At 37.8% G+C, this 23,867-nt stretch overlaps 1 protein-coding gene across 1 annotated transcript in view; it reads left to right on the top strand.

Annotated features, from left to right (window-relative positions):
• EVC (EvC ciliary complex subunit 1) overlaps positions 1-23,867 on the top strand; it is a 51,389-nt gene that overhangs the window by 3,408 nt on the left and 24,114 nt on the right. Inside the window, exons 3-11 of the mRNA XM_066184900.1 lie at positions 2,210-2,293; positions 2,813-3,045; positions 4,006-4,090; positions 6,321-6,419; positions 8,459-8,596; positions 10,534-10,692; positions 12,280-12,496; positions 16,066-16,214; positions 18,964-19,062. Of these exons, the coding sequence (XP_066040997.1) occupies positions 2,210-2,293; positions 2,813-3,045; positions 4,006-4,090; positions 6,321-6,419; positions 8,459-8,596; positions 10,534-10,692; positions 12,280-12,496; positions 16,066-16,214; positions 18,964-19,062 (1,263 nt within the window). The remainder of the gene's footprint in view (positions 1-2,209; positions 2,294-2,812; positions 3,046-4,005; positions 4,091-6,320; positions 6,420-8,458; positions 8,597-10,533; positions 10,693-12,279; positions 12,497-16,065; positions 16,215-18,963; positions 19,063-23,867) is intronic.

The raw sequence follows: 23,867 nt of genomic DNA, 5'->3' as shown, positions 1-23,867 counted from the left end.
GAATTCCATTTCTCCTGGGGCACTCTTAGGATATTTTAATCAAGATCTGGAGTTCTTTTTGGACAGAGGCTTCTTTGCTTTCATCTCTATGTCAGCCTTAGTTTCAAAAGGCTGATGGGATAAGTTAATACTATTAACATAAAAAAAAGTTTATGAGTACTGAAAGACCACTGTGGTGAGCTGGGATTCAAAGACAATTAGAGAAGTTGTGAAAAAAAGTAGAAATATGAACTTAACAACCCACCCTCAATGTAAACATCAAGTAACTTAAGTAACTTTTTTTTTTTTACATAATCCCAAAGTAACTGGAGAACCAGTCCTACTGTGTAGTCATTAGATCACTGGCTTTCACCCAAAGCTGATTTGACTGCACTTGCTGAAGCTAAAGATTGTAATTTAAACTGCTCATTTAAAAATGTGCAGTTCAGCTGGCTCATTCAGTCTATTATACATAAATTAAATACATGCATAAAATTTCAGTCAAAACCAGGCAGTCTGGTGCTTAGCTTGTAACAAGAACTGATTTCAAGAAAATGTTATTGTTATTAAACTGTTGGTTTAAATCCTGACAGGTAATGAATCTTCATTTCAGCTTTGTGATCAGGAGTGGTGACAAAATGTGCTTGTTCATTTTGCTTGAGTTAAAGTGGAATATAACAAATGAGCATAGATTAGGTTATTTTTTGAAGTGTAAATGTTGTTAGAGAACTTACAAAATTTTACATCTTTATGCTTATCTTTATGTTTTTGAAATGGGATCACAGTCTTTTAAAGGTGACCATTCACAACTACATCCATTTCCATAATATGGCTCATTTATAAGACATCAAGAAGTAACCTTGTTGTTATAGGGGACTTTCTCCCACCTATTTGTCTAACTACTGAAGTTATATGAGGTTTTTTTTCTATTAATTTGTTCCGATTTCTAGAGGTTTTTGCTGTTACTAGCATCAAATTTTCATTTTGTGAAAAGGCATAGGTGGAAAATGCTTTTAATTAGGTTATAGCACTTCAGAAAAACAGGTATTTTCATTCTGAGACTTTCCACATTGCAATAATACCATAATTATTAATGTATTAATAATAATTGTGTGTTACTTTTGCCTGTTAAGAAGCAGGATGTATTAGTTCTAGTGCAGTGCAATGCAGCTTTCCAGCTTTGCACTGGCTGTTCTTCCTCCAGCCACTGCAGAGCAGTAGCTCTGTCCACTCCTGTCCCTGATGAGATCCTGCAGTGCTGGATCCTGCAGGGATGGTCATGGGCAAGTGTTTTACACTTCATCAGTAAACCCAAAAATGAAAATAAATTAAATGGAGATGAAAAAGTGCAATGGTAGAAGTCTAGTGAATTTCATAGTTTGCTCTTCCCTTTCCATTTCTATTTCTTAGACTCTGTTGGTGCTTTGATATTTCCTAGAAAAAGCTGTATGAAAAACCCTGTGTTTTGACAAATCAGAGTCTTTCATTTCATATGGCAAATCCAAAAGAGATAAAATAGGAAATCCTAGTGCTTGGATTTACACATTTTATCTGCTATTTTTAGCCAAACTTTTATTAAGCCTTACCTAACCTTTCAAAACAAATGATGATCCCATTGTTCCAGCATCTAGAAAAAGGGAGTAGCAGAAAGTCAGATTATGTGAGACAGAAAATTGCGTGAAAAGAATTCAGTATCTATTAAAAATTCTTTGGAAAAACATTGTTATTTTCTCTAGATTTTGAGTAAGGGTTGTATTATAAAAGTTCTTCCTGGGACAAAACGATCACTGGCTTTGCTCAGTTTATTGTTTCTTTATTTAAATTGAAAGACAGAATTTATAGCCATGATGGTATCTGTGGAGCTTATTATCCTTTAGTAGTTTTTATTATCAGTCTCATTTGTAAAATCTTTAGTTGTTGCTAAGGGTAAGGAGGTGGGTGACAAAGCACAAAATGAAAATACCTTGCAAATACCAGATACTACCTATTTTCTCCTGGAGAAAGAATAATATTTTTTAGCAGTGGTAATGACAAGAGTTCCCTTTTCAAGTTTTCCTACTCGGAATGAGCCTTATGAGAAGACTTCTTGCACCAAAGCAGAGACAATCAATAAACAGTTATCAATAGGAATATTTAAGTTGTGTAGCAGAAAGGAGCACGCAATACTTGGAGTGAATAATTGCCAGATCTGCTGCTGTTCCCAAATGGTTTTCTGTTCTTTTCCATACAGGAAGGTGAGTCTCCTCTGAACAGTAACATCGCAGCCTTTGCATTAAAGGCAAAAGTGATCTATCCCATCAACCAGAAATTTAGGGTAAGGTTTTAGATTCTACTTGTAAAAATTAATGACAACCATTCTGTGTCAGAGTAAATTGCAGAGTCAAGTAGTGGAAGAAAATTTGCTGCCAATCTGCTTAATAGGGATCTTTGTAGTTTTTACAGTCCATTGACTCAGGACTGATTTTGTAAGATGTTAGCTGTTTTCAGCTCCCCCTGAAACCGGCAATGCTTTACATGGTGTCCAGTCAATTTTCACTGTATTTAAGAGTGCTTGTCTGCCCCTTAACATTAATGGAAGTTGGATCTGTCTAAGGAGCCATAAGAAAAACACCACAAGGATCTAAAAGGAAAAGAGAAAGCATGCACCAAGCAGCTAACTACAACAGAAGAATGTTTTCCTGGGCAATGCAAAAGCCTGTCATGTATATGGAAACACTTTTGCTGTGTATGCTGTTTAACTTTTCTCTTAAGAGTAAATACTGAAAATTGATGTGATATTTGTCTCCTTATTGTGTTGTATTTATTGACCTTGTGAATTTCCTTTGATTTACAGCCTTTGGCAGATGGCTCATCCAATCCATCTTTGCATGAAAATCCAAAGCAGGCAGTTCTGCCTAATCAAGTGGTGGAGACATCTATGTCAGGCAGCCTGGGATCCCTGAGCCAGGGAGACAAAGAGGACTGTAGTTCCTCCACAACAATACACTCCACAACAAGCGATGACAGATTTCAGGCTCGAGCCTTCCTAAAGGTGGCCAGCTTCCCTGAAGTGCTGACATGTGAGAGGTAAGCAGTAAACTTGCCCTTGTTTGGTAATTTCCTGTGTTTTTTAGGACAGTCATTAAAGGTGAAAGGATGGGCATGAATGCACACAGTCACCACATCAGGACAGGGTTATTTGCCTATAACCCAAAAAAAAAGTTGTTGGGGAGATTAATACACATTAATAAGAACACATTAATACACTTCCTTAACACATTAAGGAAGTCATCCTGTTCTTTGTGAAATTTTGGGAATCAGGTTGGCCTAAAGCTGTTTCATAACAGGTGTATCCCTGTTAGCATAGGGAGATGTCCTTGTTACGTCTCGTATGCTCAGTTCACGTGTGCTGGGGATGGAGTCCTCTGCACTGTGCAATGCCATCTCACACTGCAGGTGCCTTGAGAGCACTCAGTGCTCTGTTCTCTCTGTTTTAATGGGAACTACTCATGTCTTACTCTGGCTAAACAGTTCCTCTCTGTCACTGCTGATGAGCAGGTAGAGATAATTGAAATGGACTCTCAGCCTGATTTCCTTTCAGCTGCACCAGGGCAAGGTACTCCTGGATGAATACATATGTCTGCACTCTCATTAGCAAGAATAAGAAAATCATATTTGTGTCAGGGGGACTGGGAAAGGTTCTAACCATGAAGAATGGTTACAAAATACCCACTCTAATTATGGCTGTTTCAATTTAAAGCTGTGTTTTCCATGGTTGTATCCACTCATGCCTATGTTTACCTTGTCTTTTTCTAGAGGAAAAACTGCAATGCCAACTTTATTAAAAGCACTACTGTGTTTTGTTTACTTTTACATACAGAAATATTTTCTGAAAAAGGAGGCGATGTAGAAATAAAGTGACTTCACCTCTGTTTTGGGGCAGTGTTTTTAGGAGAATCTAATGGTTAAATGAAACTTTTGTTATGTTGTCCTTTTGTGAAACCATCATTTAGATTGCTATTAATACATTTTTAATCTTTGTTTTAGTTTTGATGTTAAGCTCTGCCTTTGCAGTCTTACTTTAAAAGATCTCAGGCTTCTTGATACTGAACTCAGAAAAGAAAAACATGTGGTAGGTACTCATATCTCATTTATAGCTCATTGTTTGGTCAATCTTAGTTGAATTTCAGTATAGAAAATAACATAAACAGCTGGCTAGGTGGGATGTAGTGTAGCCGAGTTGCATTTCCACATTATTGCCTTTTTTTCTCCCTCCTACTCTGCATATATATGAGCTTTCTAAAGAAGTAAAGTGTAATGAAATATACTGGTCTGTGAAATACCAATACAGCAAATACAAAAATTTGGTTTTAAACATTACTCCAGAGATTAACATACAGCACTTGAGGCTCATAAAAAGAGGTAATAAATTATTTAATAGATGAATTTGTCTTGAGGACAAACTTTCTTGTTTGTGTGTTGTAACTCCAAATACTTAAAGCTTTTGAATAAATTTGAAAATTCGGTTCGACTGAATCAGTGCCATTGTGATAAGTACAATAGTTGTGATTTTGTGCGACTCAGGGATTAAGGTACCATTTAGAACATAGATAATTACCTACATCAAGTCATAGCATCCAAAACAGACAAGGAAAAAAACAAAGAAAAGAAAAAGAAGTACAATTAAAGCCACAGGATACTCAGTAATGATTGTTTATGGTGACTACCTATGATAAGTGCAGCACCATTACTGCTACTGAGTTTTAGCTCAGTGAATATGAATCTGGACATAAAGTCTATAGCTCTCTCCTCTCCTCTTTTCTCAGGCTCTTTTTAAACAAATTGGTAATTTCTGTTATAATATACTAAATCCACTGAGATTATTTCAAAGGGTGAGGTTTTCTGAACAAATTTCTTCACAACCCAAAGGAGGAAACAGGAAAGTAAACCTGGGAAGCAGTTTCTCATCTGATGGATTATCCACATCTAGTTAGATGAGAAAGGGAACTTGTGATCAAATTCCAGAAGGAAGTTTAGCTTGATTATAGAAGGTTGAACTTGATGTCAGTCATCAATTTCTAGAGGAAGGTAAGTAGCAACATAATGATGTAATCACAGAAACACAGAGAAAATGGGCATTTAACATGCTTTGTGGCCCACCAGAAATCACCACGAATGGCTTAGACCTTTTGATGAATATTTAAATAGCTTTATATTTTTGCTGGAAGGAAAAAAAAGGGGAAAAATAAATCAGTCTGAGAATAATTTCTTCCTTTCCTGCTCCTCTTTCTCTGATTTCAGTCTTTCTTGGCATCAGGTCTAAGGAGATATATCCTTTTCTTTCCCTCTTGCCCTGAACCCCTTTTTTTCTTTTTACTGTATATGGTATTGGTAGTGTGTTCAAAACTTGCTAACCTCCTGTCCAAAACGTTTGCAAGTGAGATCTGAAACATGACTGCTATATTTTTTTCTCTTCTAAAAAAGAGCTCTAATTATAATATATTTTCCAGATTTTGCTCACCTGTCATACTGGCTTCAATAACTGTTTCTGTATGTATATATGTATTAATTCTTTTTTTATATGTTTTAAGCAGGCAAGTTCTGTGTCGTCTTTTTTCAAGATTATGAGGAACAGGCAGGTGGCCGTTAAATTTCACGTATTTTTATTTCCACAATAAATGGAAAATGCTGCAGCAGTTAGTAATGAAGTGAATTAACCTTACACTGAAACTCTTAATTGAGGCAAGAGAGAAAAGGTTAAGCAGAAGTTTTGCCAGTGTTAAAAAATTCAAAAACATCTTTTTGAAGACACTAGTATTGCAGTCTTAAAAAAACCTGAAAAAACCACACAAATGGAAAATAAGTATTTTTCTTGGAAGAGAAGCTAGCTAGAACTTGAGATAGTTTCTTTTGCGTTATATATAAAAATGTTTGATGTATCATGTGGCTGACAACAGTTGAAGTCAGAGAATGAGTCTTTAGTGTCTTTCGAATAGTTAATATCTTCCAGTTTAGGGGGTTCGTTATACTTTAGAAAAATGGGCTTTGTATTTTCAAGTGATCTGCATTTTCTCCAGTCACAAATAGTTTCAAATGTGTCTGTCTGGTTACAAGGATATATGAGATTGTGTGTAACACCATCTTCCAGTATCTCACTGAAGCTAAAACCAAAGAATTTTTCACGGTGGAAGTACTGAAGAGTCGCTGGTGATTTATCTGTTAATTTTATTGTTTTTTTTTTTTAACTTATGACTTGCTATAATCTCCCTGATTGATTTAAATCAGCAAAAGTTATCACAGAGATGTCCTTACAGTGATGAACTGGCACTTAACCTGGATTTTGTTTTCTTCATTTTAAACAGATGTTTATTCAGGTTTTCAAGATATACCTCACGGACTTCCATCGTAAAAAGAAGATTACTGATGGTTTGTTGAAGAAGATCCTTTTAAATCAGGAAAATGTAAGTGAGTTTGTTGGCTAATATTTAGGACCACACAAAATAAGCGTTAATCTTATTTTAACTTAATCTTTAAGTTAATCTTACCACAGCAGGCCATTTCACCTACTCCTTTTGAACAGCAATGTCTTTTGTAATCTGTTTCTGAAGCAAATGCAAAGAAACTCCCTTGTTAGTTGATTTTCTCCATTACCTTGTATGCTTTTCCTCTTTGTTGCTGTATGAAGTGATCTGTGTAATCTGTTAGAAATAAAACATTTTGTAGTTGAATCCATTTAAGCAAAAAGAACATTTTGAACCTTATTCACTCAGATTTAATAATTTCTAATTATCAAGGGCTTTCTTTGGTCACAGGTATCATTGCTGATAATAAAATAGCAGGAAATAAAGTAGCAGTATGAAGCTCAAGGCTTTCCTCAGGAGAAAATATACTTATTTTCCTCATCATCCTTTTTTCTTTCATGTACTTGTATCAAAGTCCATACGCCACTTCTGAACTGGAAGCATATATTGACAGTCAATGTGTGTTTCAGGTAGACTCACAGTACTATTTTTGAGGTTATTAGAAGGAACAAAAAGCTTTACAGAGCTATAGAAGAGCTATTGGTTCCACTTTCCAGTGTAGAGTCACAGAAAAATCTGGATTGAGAAGCACATCTTGAGATTGTCTGGGCCAGCCTTCTGTAGGAAGTTTTGTTTTATGTAAGGTTATCCAGTGCCCTGCCAATGAAAATCTTGAATGTTTGTAATGAGAGCAGCCTTATCACAGTACTGATTATGCTTTTTTTACATCTAGATGGAATTTCACATCTAGGCGTTAGTCTATCACCTCATGAGCTCTAGTTGTTGAATACTTTGTGTAGTCTCACAATCTGTGAATTACTATAAGGAATCTCTGTAGTTGTACCCTGTGTATTTTGCCTTAAGGCACTCTTTTGCCTTAAATCCTCAGGTTTAGTATTAAATATTATTGTATTTACTAGATGACAAGTGAGATTAGATGTGCAAAATCCTTTTACTGGTGGTCTTCTGGTAATGACTTCAAATTATAAACAGAGCTAATCTAGAATAGGCATGTTTCCTGGTAGAACCTAATCCTCAGTGGAGTTTGATGGGATCAGTGTCCTCATGCTGCTGCAAGACAAGGACTAAACCTGAATAATTAGATGCAATAATTGCCAGAGAAGTCCAGTTGTTTTAAGTGCCAGTATGGGGTTTCTATGTGCTATATGATGGAGAGATGGATCTTGTAAACCTGACTGTCTTAGAGGTGGGATATCTTACAAGGAACAAGGCTGGTTATGACCACCACATAAAAGAGATGCTGGCAATAAGCAAAAGTGTTACATGGTTTATTGCAGACAGCGTTTTCCTCTTTTAATTCTGCATCATAAAAATTTGTGGGATTTTGATGAAATTGTTAGTGAAGCTTGTCAAACTCTACTTACATTTCTTTAAGGCATAAGGGTATCAAGTTAATGCATTGAAAGCCAAAAGTGGGTGGTATTAGAAGTCAGTGCTTGCTATGCAAGCCATGTTGCAGCGAAGGAAGAATCACCCTTTTCAGTATCAACTTACTAAGCAAGGGCAGCAGACTAGTATTAGTCAGCAACATCAGCTTTCAGAAAAATCACCCTGGTTTCTAAAGGACTGAAAACCTGTAAAACCTCATGTAATCATGCAGCCTATCAAGATGGGGCACATGCATTAAAATAAAAATATTCCTAGATAGATTTCCAGGGGTTATTAGTATAAAAGGTCATGAAACAGTGTTTGCTAAAACTTGAATTCAGTGGAGATGGATGAAGGTCTGGACTGTACTCACATCCTAGTGGAAATGTATGTATTTGTATTAAGTTTAGTTCAGAGCTACCATATATCTGGAGATTTCCTTGCTTGCTACGGAAGTCACATTACCAAGAGACAGAACTTTCTGAACACTTCCTTAGCCATGAGCCAGACCTGACATATAGATTCAGTCCCAAATTTAGAAGTCACATCTGTTTTTCTGTTTAATAAATCACTTGATCTTTTTTCCCCAGGATTTTGAAGAATTACAGAAACAACTTGACTCTAGACTCCAGAATACTGAAATGTCAGGAGCCCATAATTCGGAGTTCCAGACTCTAGAAGACATAGAAAGGAGGGAAAGGGAATATTCCGAGCACGTAATAGATAATGTAACATTCTAACTTTTTTAAAAAAATTATTTCAATATTATTCTTTTGGTGGGGAGTTCTTAAGTGCAATGGTTTTGTTGAGTAGTCCACAGTTCGAATATTATGTTTCTATGAGTCCTGAAAATATTTTTACTTTGCCCCAGCAAAATATTTCCAACTACCTTTGGGTGTCAATATATTTTTATAGATAAAACATTTTTAATGTTTGTTGTAAAACACATTTTATCAGCTGAGAAACGTCTGGTGCTTGTCTGATGATAAGATTTATTTCAAGTCTATATATAGCCTGACTTTTAGGAATGTTCTCCTAGCACCTTGCTTTTATCAATCCCTGTAATTGAGTAAGACTAGTAAGAGACTGCAAATTTTTTTTAGCTGAAAGTACTAAGAATATAGTTCCTAAGCAATGTTTTAGTATGTTTTGTGCATTTACTTTAGCAATGCATTTTTCGTTAGCAGCTTTTCGCGTGAGAATATATTTGCTTTTTTTGATGTGAAAATATGGTTTGATAGCAGGCATTTGGTTTTCAAAGTAAAGATATTTTTTTTCTCTAACGTAGGTTCACTGTGTCAGTATAGCTTTCAGGCTGGAAAACTGGAGGTTAAGAACATTCTATGTATTATTTTCCAGTAAACTGAGTAGTATTCTTTCCAGCCCTGTTTTTGAAGTTTGAGCAAATTGACTGCTGGTGAAAATGAGAGAGTGACACCTCTGTGAGCTGCCTGTGCTGATTGACTGAGGCCCTTCAGCCCTGGACCAAACAGCCCTCCACCTCAGCCTTGGGTCTTTTTCATACAGGAGTTACTTTTTTAACGTCTGATGCTTAAATGCTTCACTGGGAATTTTCTCAGCTTTCTTTTGATTCCCTGAGCCCTTCACTTTTTAGTGGAAATCCTGGTAACATTGGAACATCTGTGTCAAGTTTCTTTTGCACTTTAACTTTGCTTAGTGGAAAAATGGTTGTTTAGAGTTTTCCAGAGTTAGTCATGTAAAAACAATTGCTGGCAACCTTGCTGAGAAACATGAGGCATTTATTTACCAGCAGCAATCATCCTTTGGTGGGTCTGTCACTCTCGTGCCTGCAGATGCTTTTCATCGTATTGAAAATAATTTCCCTTTATGCAGATTTGTATAGATCAGTACCTTGAACTAATCCACTCTTCTGAGAATATAAAGGGGGTTTTGCCATACTTGCAGATGCCATAATCACTTTTTTTTTTCCAAAACTCATGGATACTTAATAAAAATCTTGGTGATGGATGCATTTATTACCTTTATGCATACGAGTAATCCCACAGAGCACAGCCTATTGACAGTTGTCCACAGTCATGTTTGTGGAATCAGAACCTAAAACTAGGGATTGTGCATACAGTAATCTATCGCAATTGGCACATATAGTGTGGCACATACTGCATAAAGTGCTTAATTCCAGCCAGTGAAGTGCTTATGTAGCATCTAGCTGTGAAAGGCTTTGATGGTGTAAAACAGTATTAATTTTCAGTTCTTCTTTTTTTGTAAAAAGGTTGTTTGACTAGAATACCTGCTCCTATAGCTAAATAAACTTCCCAGAATAAAAGGGATACAGTTTGTCTCTAGGTTTTAATCATCAATATCATCAAAAGCATTATAGGCTCTTATAGATGCTATGTGTAGCAAATAAACAAATTTTTAGCTAGTTAAAAAGAATGACTACAGTTATTTTAAAAGGTCAGGTTTGACCTACTGGTTATGTGCCACCACCAATGTATTGTTTTTTTAAAAAAATATATAATAGTCTCTTTATCTTTGCAAATTGTTCAGTATAACTAATACTGAGAGCTGTTTGTAATCCCAGTGACTTGTAATTCAGTAGACTAATATATATGCCTCTTTCTGTAGTGAAATACCAGATGATTAATGAGGGAACATGGGTTGTTTTTTGATTCATATTCCACAGATGGAAGCCTTCTGGAAGCAGACTGACAAAGCCCAGCAGGATTTTTTGGACCAATCAAAATGCTCAAGTGCCAAAGCAAGAAAGATAATGATGGATCTGACTGAGAAGATGATTGCAGCAGAAAGCTTGTTAAGTGAATCTCAAGACTTGCAGGCGATGGTAAAGTAAAAAAGAAATAAAAGTTGAGACAGATTTAGTCAATCTGAAGAGAAAGAATTATGTCAATGCGCAGAGTGTGTCAGTCCTGCTTTAGGAGTGATGTGGATGACTTAATCCAGTTGTCTCTTTGAGCTTTGTTGCAAAGAGCTCAACTTCCATTGCAGTTTAAGAAGACTCACAGGAGGGTGGACTCTCTGCACTTGAGTTCTAATTCTCAGAATACCATTTAGGTAGTCGTATAAGGAAAGTGTATTATTAATGCAGCTGGTGAACCAGGAGCAAGAGCACTAGGTCTAATTGATGGAGGATGGTTACTGTGGACATTACGAAATTTCTTTTTCTTTCGAAATATTTATTCCACTTTCACTGACAAATCCTAATTTAAATTTGAGGGTGATTCTGTGTGTTCAGTGACTTTAATTGGAATTGAAAATTCTTGCCAGCTCGTAGTAATACGGTCTGAAGAGGGAAAACTGTGTTCATAAATGCACCAGCACTGTGCTTTATGTTGTATTAAATCTAACAGATCCTTTATTGTTTTTTGCACAGGATATACTGAAAGACTTACATGTAATTTATAGATTAACATACAGTTGGAATCACTGCATTTATTAGTAATTTGGTGGATAAACAGATAAAGTAATTATCAGCTTGTTAGTTTTGCATTGGAGCAGCTAAGTAGACTAAGCTGGCCCGGTGTGAAAAAAAGTCTTTGCTGCTTGTCACACTAGACCCAAACTGGACTTCTGTACAGTAAGTTCCTTCAGATGGGCAGATAAGGTATCTGCTGATATCTGGATACAGATACAGGAGGTACTCCTGCCTGAAGTCACTACTCTGATGATGCTGAAATCTCATTACAGAGTCATTGTAGGTACAGCTCCATTAATTACAGTAGGTCAGAGAATCATAGAAACATTTGGTTTGGAAAAAACCCTTGAGATTGAGTACAGCTGTTAACTTGGCACAGCATTGTCAAACCCTTTTTAACCTTGCATCATTGTTTAAAGCAGCTGCACTTTCACCAAGGAAATCTTTCCCTGCTGTAATCATGGGCTGCTTCTCTAATAGTGCAATGAAAGCTTCTAGGCCATAGGCCATTATACTAATTTTTAGTATATGTATTGAACTCTGTCTGACTATGTATTTGAAGGAATCACAGCATTATCAGAATCAGGTATGTTTCCTCATTTCAAAATGAGGACCTGTACTGGTGTGCCATATAATATCTTGAAAAGAGGTCCAGGATTTGTTGTCTTCTGTCCATCTATCCTCCTTGAGTATTTAAGTTTGTTCTGCAAGGCTGTTACTATCTTTTTCAGACTTAATGTCTTCTTGGCAGCTACAAATAATGAAAAACACCAATAATTTTAGATTAGCTCTTGCAACTGAACATGCAGTAAACCTACTACTAGCCTGCACTGATCAAGACTTTCAGCGGTATTTTAACATGAAGATGGTTATTCACATGGTTTTGAGAAACCTCAGTGGTTTTCTTCATGGTTTGGGAATCAATAGCTCAATGAAAGGAGAGCACAACCAAAGACACATTCTTGGTTTCTAAACAAGACTTTATGTTTGATTTAGGACATTCAGGAAAGGTTATTCAACTGGGAGCTTATGGTGAAAATGATCGATTCACTGAAGTCATCTATACCAGAAGAGTGTAAGGGTAGATTAAATTCTGTGTCAAATATTCTGGACCACTTAACTGTAAAGAATAATCTTTCAGTCCGACAAAAGGAGGAACTTCTAACAGATCTGCACAAGGCCTTCTGGGAACAGCTGGCACATTACAGTAACGGTGAGTACTTAGACTGGAGCTCATGACTTATGTGAGTTCTCTTTGTTTGAAAGAGTAAAAAAAAATTACAGCTTCAGCCATATGTATCTCTCTGTTTTAAAAAGATACTAATGAATTGACCAGGATCAGTTTTATTCTGGGGGATGTATGGTTGGAATAGGAACTTTGACTTTAGGCCTTGTATGTCTTGTTCCAGATATTACTATGTACTTACTCTACAGTTCACCTAATCTAATTCCATTAATTTGAATATAGAAGAAGAATCACACTTGCTACAACTGTTTGTGATATTTCTCCATCTACTGTTCACATACTTGGCATTGCTGGTGATACTGGCTGACATAAGACACTGTCTTAGGATTTCATGCTAGTGTGTAAAGCTAGAAGCAGTTGTGCTATCACTCTTTTGAATAGATAATGTTAAAGCTTATGAGCCTCCTATGAATCTCTTTTATTATGTCAGGCTAAAATACCTTTAAAATGAAGTCTTTTCCTCTTCCTTTTACACCTCTTCATATTGCCTATCTAAAATATACACAATTATAATAAAGTCTAAGCTGACTGACCTAGTCATTTAAGGTTCTCCCTGTGTCATTTTGCATGTTACCTAATGCCCAATGTTGAGAAATACAGCCCCAGCTTCTCTGATAGGTGCTGTTTCAGGGCTCAGTGCCTCCCACCAGCACTTGCAGAAAATTACGGTAAACGTTTAACCAGAAGGAAAATAATGAGAACTGCTTCAACACAATTTCCAGAACCATTTCTGCTACTTTTGGACACATTTAAAGAAAATTGTCATAGCGAATGGCGTTAGGTTTAGAGTTCAGTGAACTGAATAGTCAGAATGGATGCAGTCTTGTTGCAGTATGTTCTTGCTGCAGTGCTGCTTGCTCACTGTGGGCTTGGCGATGCTAATTTTTGTCTTATCTCAAAGTCATAAATTCACAGAATCACAAAATAGTTAAGGTGAAAAAGCTTCTGTAGGTTGTATGGTCCACCCCGTCTGCTCAAGCAGGTTGAACTATTGTTGGTTGTCCAGGATCATGTTCAGACAGCTTCTATCTCCAAGAATGAAGGCTCCACCTGGGGTACCTGTTCCAGTCAGTGCTCGGTCATCCTCATGGTAAAAGGAACCTCCTGTGTTTCATTTTCTGGCGGCTGCCTCTGGTCCTTTCATTGGGCACAAAAGAAAAGAGTGTCTCTGTCTTCTTTGTTCCCACTCTCCAGATGTTTACGTACATGCTCAGAATCCCCCCTGAGCTTTCTGTTCTCCAGGCTGAAGAGCCCCAGCTCTCTCAACTTTCTCTCATAGGAGAGATGCTCCAGTCCATTCATCATCTTTGTGGCCCTTTGCTGAATTCTCTTCAGTATCTCCATGTCTCTCTTGTACTTGGCTGTGGAGTCCAGAACTGGACACAGCACTCCAGGTGTGGCCTAACCAGAGCTGAATGGAGGGAAAGTATCTTCTTTCTGGCTTATTTTCAACCTGGTGTCTCCCAGAACCCCCAAGTCCTTTCCTGCCAAGCTGCTTTCCATCTGGGCAGTCCCCAGCATGTGCTTGTGCCTGAGGTTGTTCCTCCCCAGGTACAGAGCTTTGCACCTCCCATTGTTAAACTTCAGGAGATTTGCATCAGCCCATTTCTCCAGCTCGTCAAGTGCCCTCTGAATGGAAGTACAAGCATGTGTGGTGTATCAGCCACTCCTTCCATTTTTTGTGACCTCTGCAGGCTTGCTAAATTTGCACTTCAGGTTATTAATGAAGCTACTGTGCAGGATTACACTAGTATTGACCCCTGGGGTACAGCAGTAGGTGCTGGCTTCCAGGTGGGCTTTGAGAAAGTTGTCAGTCCATCTCACTGTCTGCTCATCCATCCTCTTCTCTGTGAGGATCTGTCATGAGACTGTATTGCAAACCTACCCGAAGTCAAGGTAGTCAATATCTACCACTCTCCTGTCATCTACTGAGCCAGTTATTTCATCACGGAAAGTGCTGCAGACATGATCCTCTTTCAGAACATCTAGCTGTGTGAGTGAACAGTTTGCTGATGTTCACAAATACATGTATATTGTGATATAGTTTCTCTCATGGATGTTTGCTTCTAGAATTGTCTATGCCTAGTTCATAGATTTTGCACAGGTTCAGCCGCTAACATTCTTTAAGCATAAGTGAGTGTCTCTGGGTGATTTTTCCTTCTTTTTGTCAATTTTCACTTGTTTCAAAGCAAAAACACCTCTGTCAAGGCCTTTATTTTATGCAAAGTTGGTGTTATAGTTATATATAGCTGTATATTATAGTTGGTACATCCTGTGCAGAAGAACATTATCAACCTCCTGGTTTTAGATGGAAATGAAAAGTGCTTTAAAAGAAAATGATCTGGAGTGCGGGATTTATTCCAATAGAGTCTTATGTTGACCTTTCTTATGAGCTCCTAAATATAAAAGTTAAACTGTACGTATAATTCACAAATAGAGCACGAAGCCAGCAAGACTGTGCTCCTAGAATACAAGGAAGTAGCAAAGAATCAATAATGTTTAAAAGTAAAACACTGGTACATTTATTTGAGTGATATTTTCATTACAGGCTTTCCTGTACTTTTGGTGCACTTTCCAGTGTTCTGTCAGTGCATCAGCAGCCTATGGATAAGCACAGTATATTAGCATGGAGAATAAACTACATTCTTGGTGCTGCAGTACAGTGCTCCTTTTGTTTCTCTACAAAATAATTTCTCGTAGTTAAAGGAGCTTGATGTAGTGGCAGAACAACAGCCACAGGTAACTTCTTTTGCATTCCCCTTTAGTTGTTTGTGTCAAGAGTGAAGTACTACTCTGGAGCAAGACAACTGGGGGAAATGAATAAAATTCTTCTTAGGTGGACAGGCAATGAGACATGAAGTGGCAGAACATTTAAAGCACAATTGCACTCAGCAGCTCGGGATGCAGATAGACTCATGAATTTATATATCACTTGGAGCTACAGGGGGAATGAAGGGGGGAGGAACTTAGTCCCAAATAGTTCACATTACTAGCACAAAATTGGAGGGACCTTGACAACTTTTACTGCAGGTTCTTGGATGAGTCACTTTATAAGTTTGGTATGTATGGCTGCATGCCAGTTCAAGCTAATCTGAACTAGCGCTTCTTTAGACCTTTTCTCCCCACCATATGTTACTGCCCCTGTCCTTGCAGCAGTATTTGCATATTTGCAATTAGGTGATGAGCCGCTTACTGACGTTCCTGAAGCAGGAGGGAGAGATTTGGGGTGCTGCATGAGGGAATCTGTTTCTTGAACTAACACACTGCCTTTGCATAAACAGCAGCACCAGTGAATGGGAGGGTGCAGGATGGTAGCAGTCCAAAAACCTGATAGCTCTGAGTCCCATGTAACAATCTAGAAGTTCACATCTAAAAAGGCCATCAGGGTAAGAAGCAAATTTCAAATCCTGCATGGTGATTACTTGTCTATTTCACTTACTAACAAATTTCCGTGAGCTTATGTTGTGTGACAGTAGCAGATGCTGCTTTCTCCCTGTGGAGTTGTGGTTCCTAATTGTTTGTGGTTTATGTTCCAGAATGCATGCAACAAAGTAAAGACCTGATCTTGAAACGGCTGGAGTGCCGTGCAAAGAGAAAGGAAGAGTTCAAACGCAGACAGGAAGCTGAACAGGAGAGTCTCCTTAGCAAAACTTTTCTTATTGAAGATGTTCATAATTTTCTCAAGGTGAATAAATAAAAGCTTATTTTCCCTGTTTTATTAGTTTTTAAAAGGCCAGATGTATCTCAGATTTCTCCCAGTTCCGTAAAATTGGGAATTTTGTGTCCTCATGAGAATCATGTGCAGTAGCACAGGTGGACAGGGTCAGAACCCCTGTTGCCGTGGATTTTCCTGCAGTGTTGGTGTTGTTGCATTGGAACAGAATGCCAGTGGGGTTAATGCAAAATTGCATGTTTTGTTGAAAACATCTTTTACTTAGATACTGTGTGTTTGCTTCAAGACAGGAAATATCCAGCCTGCATTACAGAAGAAAACAGTCTGCACTGATCTAATTGCTTTTCTATGAGTGGGGTTACTGAGGCTCAAAAGACTTAGCAAATTTCAGAGAAGTAGAGGAAAAACTAATTATGATCTCTGGCAGAATGCCTTAGAGAAGGTTTGCAATTGATAATTTAATATGGTATACAATGGCCAGTGTAATGTTTTCATGGTCATATTTTCTATAGAGATTTGTTATTATTGTTTGAAATGAATATACAAAATCAGAGTTCTTAGCTGTAAATGCTGAGAGCTGCAAAATTTGAGTGACTGCTGAGAACTGCAGACCCAAGTTATTAAGAAATAAAAAAAATCAATCTTCAATTTTCATGAAGAGAAATAATTTAAGGTGAAAGTGGTTACATCCAGCAGCACTAAACTTTCAATGAAATCTAATAACTTAGATAAAATTACTGTATGAGAAAACCCAGATTCCAGCTGCAGCAAACTGTCAAAATTTATTGATCTTAACACTGCAATTTTGCACCGCAGGGCCATATTCTTTAATTATATTGTATGAATTGGATAATGCAGTTACTTTTCCTGTATGCATACCTGCCTGGCAACACCTCACTTCAAAACAAGCAGAGCACTTTTTACATCTTTGGCTTTTCATAACTTGAGACAAATAATTCTGTCACACATTTTTGTAGCCAGTGTGCACTTGTGAATGTATTTTCCTTTCACACATCATTGGACACTCTTGAACATATCCCAGATTCATTGAACAAAGCTTAAAAAGTTTGCATTAAGACCCCTTCCCTACAAAGGTAGAGTCACACGGCTTTGTGCAAGAGATGCTTTATTCTTATGAGCTGATCATTAGTTTAGAGTTTAACTAAGCCTACTCAAGAGCTTTCTGACAGGCTGAGCAGGGAGGGGAACTTGCACTTCATGCTGGAGGACAGAAGACAGCTGAGTCTTAGGATTATGAAATGCCTGTGTACAAATTATGAAAGTCAGAAATGTGAGCCTTTTTGGTGCACAGTGGGAGAGTCTTTTGTCCCAGAACAGATGGGGTCTTAAGTGCAGAAACTCTTCGAAGAATAAGAAAAATTTGTACCTGCAGCTCCCATGGTTTCACTTAAATAGTCCAGTAATTATTTTGTAAGAAAATCCACTTGGCACTGAGGAGCTATTTTAAGTTCATTTCGTGATTTCACAGCCAGCCCAACTGTAAAGGAATTGATTCCAAAGCCTCACCATGTGCCCAGGGCTGTACCCATCAAAAACCTTCTTTTCTCTGCCTTTCCCCCTTCACCTCATTGAGGGGCTCACACCACTATGGTAGCAGCCTTGCCAGTAATTGACCTTTCTGTTGAATTTTAAGTGGCTGCCAATTATGATGGTGGATTTTGCAGTAAATTTCATTCACATCAGATTGTTCTGAACACGAATAGGGTGGTAACAACTGAGTTGCTGCAGATCCAATTTATTATAAGACAGAATGAGATATATAGTAAAGGTTAGAGTTCCTGTATCATTCTTTCTCCTTCTTCTATGTTTCTGTTGGAAAAGGAGCATTTTAATTTTGTCATTTACTGGCAGAGAATACAGGAATGAGCAATGAAGAAGACAAACCATAAAGTGTCAGTTGCAGTAGTCCAGTCTGGCTCTGCCTACCCATGGTGGACATACAAGTTACAGCAGTTAACTTGTCAAATTCTGTCATAAAATATGTCTCCATGAGATGTGTGAACTTTCAAGTCTACCTCTACAAGAATGGTGAAGAGTTTACGGGCACTTTGGTCCTCTTTAGGAGAGCTCTATTGACATACCTAATGAAGAAAGCCGTATCTACCATGGGAGTGAAAGGGAGCACTTGGCAGATTAAATCAAAATATGGAATGTTTATGTATAATGCTACTAATTACTCTGTAGATTGAGGTAGCCATTGTCTGTGAAATATAATCTTCCATGAGCCTGCCAGCATGTCCGTAGTCAGAGTCCTCACTTGAACAAAAAAATTGCATCCCTCTTAAAATTGTGACCAAGGACCAAGTCAAAACCACGTCATAGATCAGCCTTTTAGGAACCACCATGGGACATTGTGACCAACCCCAGTGCAAAAGCCCTCTACAATGTGATACAGCTGTAACTCAGGTGTCTCATGATGATGTCAGATGGCTGTTCTGCACCTCATAGTAATGGCTATGATGTAGTGATATTCATACACTGGAAAGCAGGTTTCAAATCAGATCATTTAACATGTTTTGTAGTAGTATGTACATATTATTTAACCCCATATTGCCAAGGCTAAGAAATTTTATACTTAAGACTGGATAAGCTCAAGTTAAGATGGTAAGGTAAGTTACATTTCCCTCTGAGTCATGGTTCCAGGTAAACAATTACTGTCGTAGTGATAACTGGGAAGAGCATTGAGGAAGAAAAGAGAAGGATCACAAGAAACTATTAAGATCTACTATGTTTCTTTTAGGCTTACCATGAACTGATAGCGAAACACTGGCAAGCGCAGTGGGATCTGGAGGAGGAGGATGACTGTGAGAGCACAGAGGCTGTCGCCAATCTCTACAAGGTGCCACTTCCAGTGATAGATGTCATTTGCTAAATTAATTTTGAAGTTTGCCTAACCCCACTGCAGTGTCAGGCCTTGGGGAAGATTGGGGGATTTCAGGAAGGATCAGCTCCAGGAAGTGCCGCTCCAGAAAGATAGGCTAACAAAGCAGAAGACGGAGGCAGGACAGTCTCCCATATTAACTTGCTTTTTCCATTATCTTCCCAAAGCACTATGTTTCCTAACCTCATATCAATCAGAAAATGCCTGCATGGTCTGCCAAAACCTGCTGCCCAGGTGGCTGACCATGTTACAGTAATGTTGAGAGCATACAGTGTCTATCATTACTACCAGGAGACAGATTTCATTTGTGTGATAATTTCATAATTATCTCACCTGCACCGTTGCTGGATGATACTTTTCTAAGTGAACTTCACTACATCTCCAAATGCAGTCTTTTCATTCATTTCTGACACAGAATTTTTTTTTGCTTTAGTTGGTTCCCTGAAATAGGTTCAGATCTTTGGTGTAAGTAATGTTCTACACTTATTTTCGTTATTGATTTGGAAAGTGAAGGTGCTTCATGCTTTTGCATCATCTTTAATTGTTTTCTGTCTATGCAGAAAAAATATGATAACATGATCTATCTGGTGAAGCTCAAAACCATAGTCAGTAGTGACTTTTAATTAGGCTGGAACTAATCACTTTCAGCTCAACAGGATCCTTGTCATGATTAATTATGACCAGATCAGGATGTTGAAGAAGCTTGTAGTCCCTATCACATAAGGATAATACACCTGTACAATCTTAATTAGCAGTAGTCCACATGCACTTTTTCAAATGCATTTGATAAAAAGAAAAAGCCACTCTATTTAGAAGAAATAGTTTTGCCATAGTTTTATGTAATAGTGCAAGCAAAAGACAATTTTTGAGAAATGACTGCTTTGGAGACACAAAGGGTTTGCTTGGAAGGATATACCAGTGAATCAGAGTAGATTAAATGTACAAAGCTATGTAATAGAAAAGTCAACATGTTTGCTGATACTGCTGTGCTCAGTTCACCATCCGTAGTTACTAACTCTCCATCCCCTTCCTCAATTCATGTGAAGTCTGGAGACTAAGCAATTTTTTTTTTTTTTTTATGCTACACAATTCCTTTCAGCTCATTTGTGAAATTATATTGCTTTCCTTTATTGTGTACTCTGCTTTAGTAACACTAAGACCAGACTGAAAATCCTATTTCTTTCAGTACTAAGCTAAGTTTTCTTTCCCACTAAAGAAAAATTGGTTTGGGTAAATTAAATTTTTCTAGAATTGCCAGGTTGCCAGGAGAACTGCACAAATTTGAACTCTGCCAGTTCACCCAGCTCTAGGCCATTATATTCCATATTACAGCTGCTCTCCCATGGCTAAACCCAAACGCTGCCAGACATGAAAAACTGCACATATTGTGATCCAACTGGCATCTGTTAAATAAGGGTCCACAAATCTTAATTTCCACTTTTTTTCCTGTAATAAAACATTTTTACTGTGATATTTAATATAATGAACAACTGTACTTTCTCCCCTTAACCCCAAGTACAGATCCTACAAACTCTTTTAGGAGAAGAGGCTGCTTTTGAATAAACCTTGTAAGCTAGAAAGAAGAGATAATACAAATGAACATAGCCCCACTGAAGGTAAATGGGGCTGTTTTGACTTCTACAGCTGAGGACAGTGCAGTGGTTACTTGTTTTCCATAACCAGGGGCGTAAAAGCAAAAGTAGACTTGTTGTTAAAGGAAGGAGGTGCATCTCACAAACACAATGCCTTTGCTTCTCTCTCTGCTCCTCCACACATGCAGAGCAGACGTACAGCATGTACAAGCACAAGCCTTTGCCTGGGCACCAGGACTTCGCCTCTTAGTTACTCCAGATTTGTCATAGGAAGAAGCTGCTGCTACTAATGGGGAAGGCAAGGTAGCAGTGGAAAATGCCAGGGATTTGAGATCCTTCACAGTGCAGTTGTGTGACTGCAGCTCAAGTAGACTTAAACAAGCAGGCATTACCAGCCTGGGTACCAGCAAGCCTCACTAGGCAGCAGTCAGCTCTGTGCTACAAGACCTGTGTCCCCACTAGGTTTGGACCATAGTCCTTTGTACAGCCAGCTAGTTTGGGCACTTCTGTGAAGTCTGCAAAATTGGTGTTGCCTTTTCAGATCTGCACTCCCTGAAGCTTAACTGTTAGTCATTTGCCTTGCAAATGAATAAGGCAAAACATGGTCTCAATGAAATAGGTGATACTAAAATATAAGGAAGAGGTCACCATGTGACTGAACAGGGAACCAGTGAGTCTTCTGGGGACAGAAGAAAAGGTGTCACTACCCTGTAAGTGCCATTCCCTTGTGGAAGATCCTTAGCTTGTTCTCTCGGTGTTCTTCTAAGTCCTTATCAAATTTCTATGCCTTTTCCATTTTTTCATTTTTCGCCTTTTAAACAGATTAAGATAGATTTATATAACCCTTTAGCACTAGGGAAGTCTGTGCTGCTACAGTAAATGGAAGAATTATCCAAATTGGTGAATAAATATGTAAAAATTCAATGATCTGGAAGCTGTGTTTGCATAGAACAATTGACTAGGTTTGTTTTGTGTATGCATGAATAAATCAATTAAAATGATTTAACCAAGGTCAATGGAATCTGTTGATGCCTGAAGTGAATGAATGAGTTCTATTTGGAGGATAGTGTAGGACTTTTCAGCCACACTAGTGGATTAAAGCAGTGTGCTGTAGGTGAATAGTCTGTGTCTAGACACAGGCTCCATACTAATTTTTGAAATGTGTGTTGAAGAGTGGGGGTGAATGATTTTGATTATCACAGTGTATCATAACTGAAGGAAAAACTGAGCAAAGATAATTGAATGGATCAGCCTAATATTTTCATGAACAGAGTCTGCAGAATTATCCTGTATACAAGGGATTTTGTGTTGGTTTTGCCATAATTTTCATTTACATGGCAACAATAACACATCACCCACCCGACTCCCTGCCCCAATACATCCAGTTCTGTTTCTCTTGAACAGATTAATGGTTATCTCAAGTCTGTCTCAAGTCTAACACGTCAGATACTCACCAACCTTTAATCTTTTCCCTTTTTTTGTTGTTGTTGTGTGAGCTACCCATGTATTTCAGTAGGGAAAGGAGAACTGAAGAGGTTGGGGGATAACAGTTCATTATTAAGAAAACAGGCGTGCAGATTGCACAAAGGAAATCAATTAACAGGTAGGAATTACATAGTACATGGTAAGATAGGTCTTTTTCCTCAGCCTTTATTTCAAAACAATAAAAACCCAATTTATTGTCATTTATAATTCCCCTTTGCTGATAGCAGTTCACCAGACTGTTATTTAATTTGGCTTGACACAGGAATGAAATGCACAAGAATTTAGACTAAAAACTATTAAGTCATGAGTGTTATCAATGGGCAAGACAGTAGACATTTTATAGATGGGTAGACATAAAGTTTGAGGAAAAGTATTTGATTTTTTTACTTTGTTAATAAAAAGGGGGAAAATATTTTTGGCAAAAAGTACAGATTCTCAGGGACTTACTCTTTCATTACTTTCCTTATGTAATTTTGTTAACATGAGATATGGTTAGGGATGCTGGACTGCATTTTTGGGTACCAAGATCTGGCATCTTTTTAAGGGGAATCACTTAGTTTGTCTCATGTGGAAATCCTCATCAAGAGACCTCCACCTCAAAGGCTCACGTTTGAAATTTTTGCCCTGTGACTTACCCCAAAAATATAGCATCATCTGATAGATTAAATCTGTGAACTCATACCATGGGTGCCTGTTCTAAGTCTGGGTTTGGGTTCTATTAGATTTGTATTGGTCACTTCAGTCAAAACTGATACAAGATGTCGGATAGGGGTAGACTTCATTCTAAAGTTTTCCTCTTGCCTTACTGCATAAGTGAATGTATTTTACCACTATACAGATTCACAACTGGCTAGTAGTTAGAGCTCATGAAGGACACATAACCTTATCCACAAAGGCTTATTTCTAAAAAAGAGTACCGAAAGACAAGATTGAAACTACCTCCTGAATAAATCAAAAACCAGTGAGGGGGCAAGACTGAAATTTCAATAAACCTCCATTTTAAATGTATGCAAATCAAGCAGTGGGCTTTTTTATTAACTTGTGCTAAGGATGACTTCAATGTCACTGTGCTTTATTGATGTTAGGATGCTTAAAAGCAGGTAGGATTTTCGTTTTCCAATTGACTTTCCAGAATTTTTCATATAGAAGAGAAGGGCATGCAATCAGCTTTTCCCCATTTCAAGTGAGTTTATCTTCTGAGTGTATGTGAAGTATCTTCTATTGGCCAGTGGTGTGTGTGTGTCCAGTGTCCCAGAATTTTTGATGTATTTATGGGATGTATGATCTGAGTATTGAATCTCTGTCCTCCATAAGATACAATATGGGTTGGGAGATGAATCTTTTACCTCCTAACCAGGTGTCCTAACCAGTGAGCTTCTGGAGGTACGTGCAGCTGTGTTCTACAGCTTTGATCAGATACTTCAATTCCTTTAATAAAAGGAATTAATATATACTTTTCAGTGGCTGGCATGTAAAATAAGCTACAACCAGCCTTTCTAAATACATTTTCCTGCTTCACAGTTTCACTATTCACTCATCTATTTGTAGGAACCTTTTAATCATTTAGGTTTAAGGGGGAGAATTAATATTGTTCTTTGAGTGAAATCTGATAAGCTATGTATTTCCCCTGTTTTTTGACAAAATTATATATTTACTGCCTTGTTTCAAATTCAGATGCACTCAGCG

This window comes from Chamaea fasciata, unplaced genomic scaffold (genome assembly GCF_029207755.1).
Source record: "Chamaea fasciata isolate MVZ Bird 193981 ecotype frontalis unplaced genomic scaffold, bChaFas1.0.hap1 SCAF_6, whole genome shotgun sequence".
In the NCBI taxonomy this organism is placed as follows: Eukaryota; Metazoa; Chordata; class Aves; order Passeriformes; family Sylviidae; genus Chamaea; species Chamaea fasciata.
Note: the sequence above shows the minus strand (reverse complement) of the source record. Positions and strands in the feature narration are given on the sequence as shown.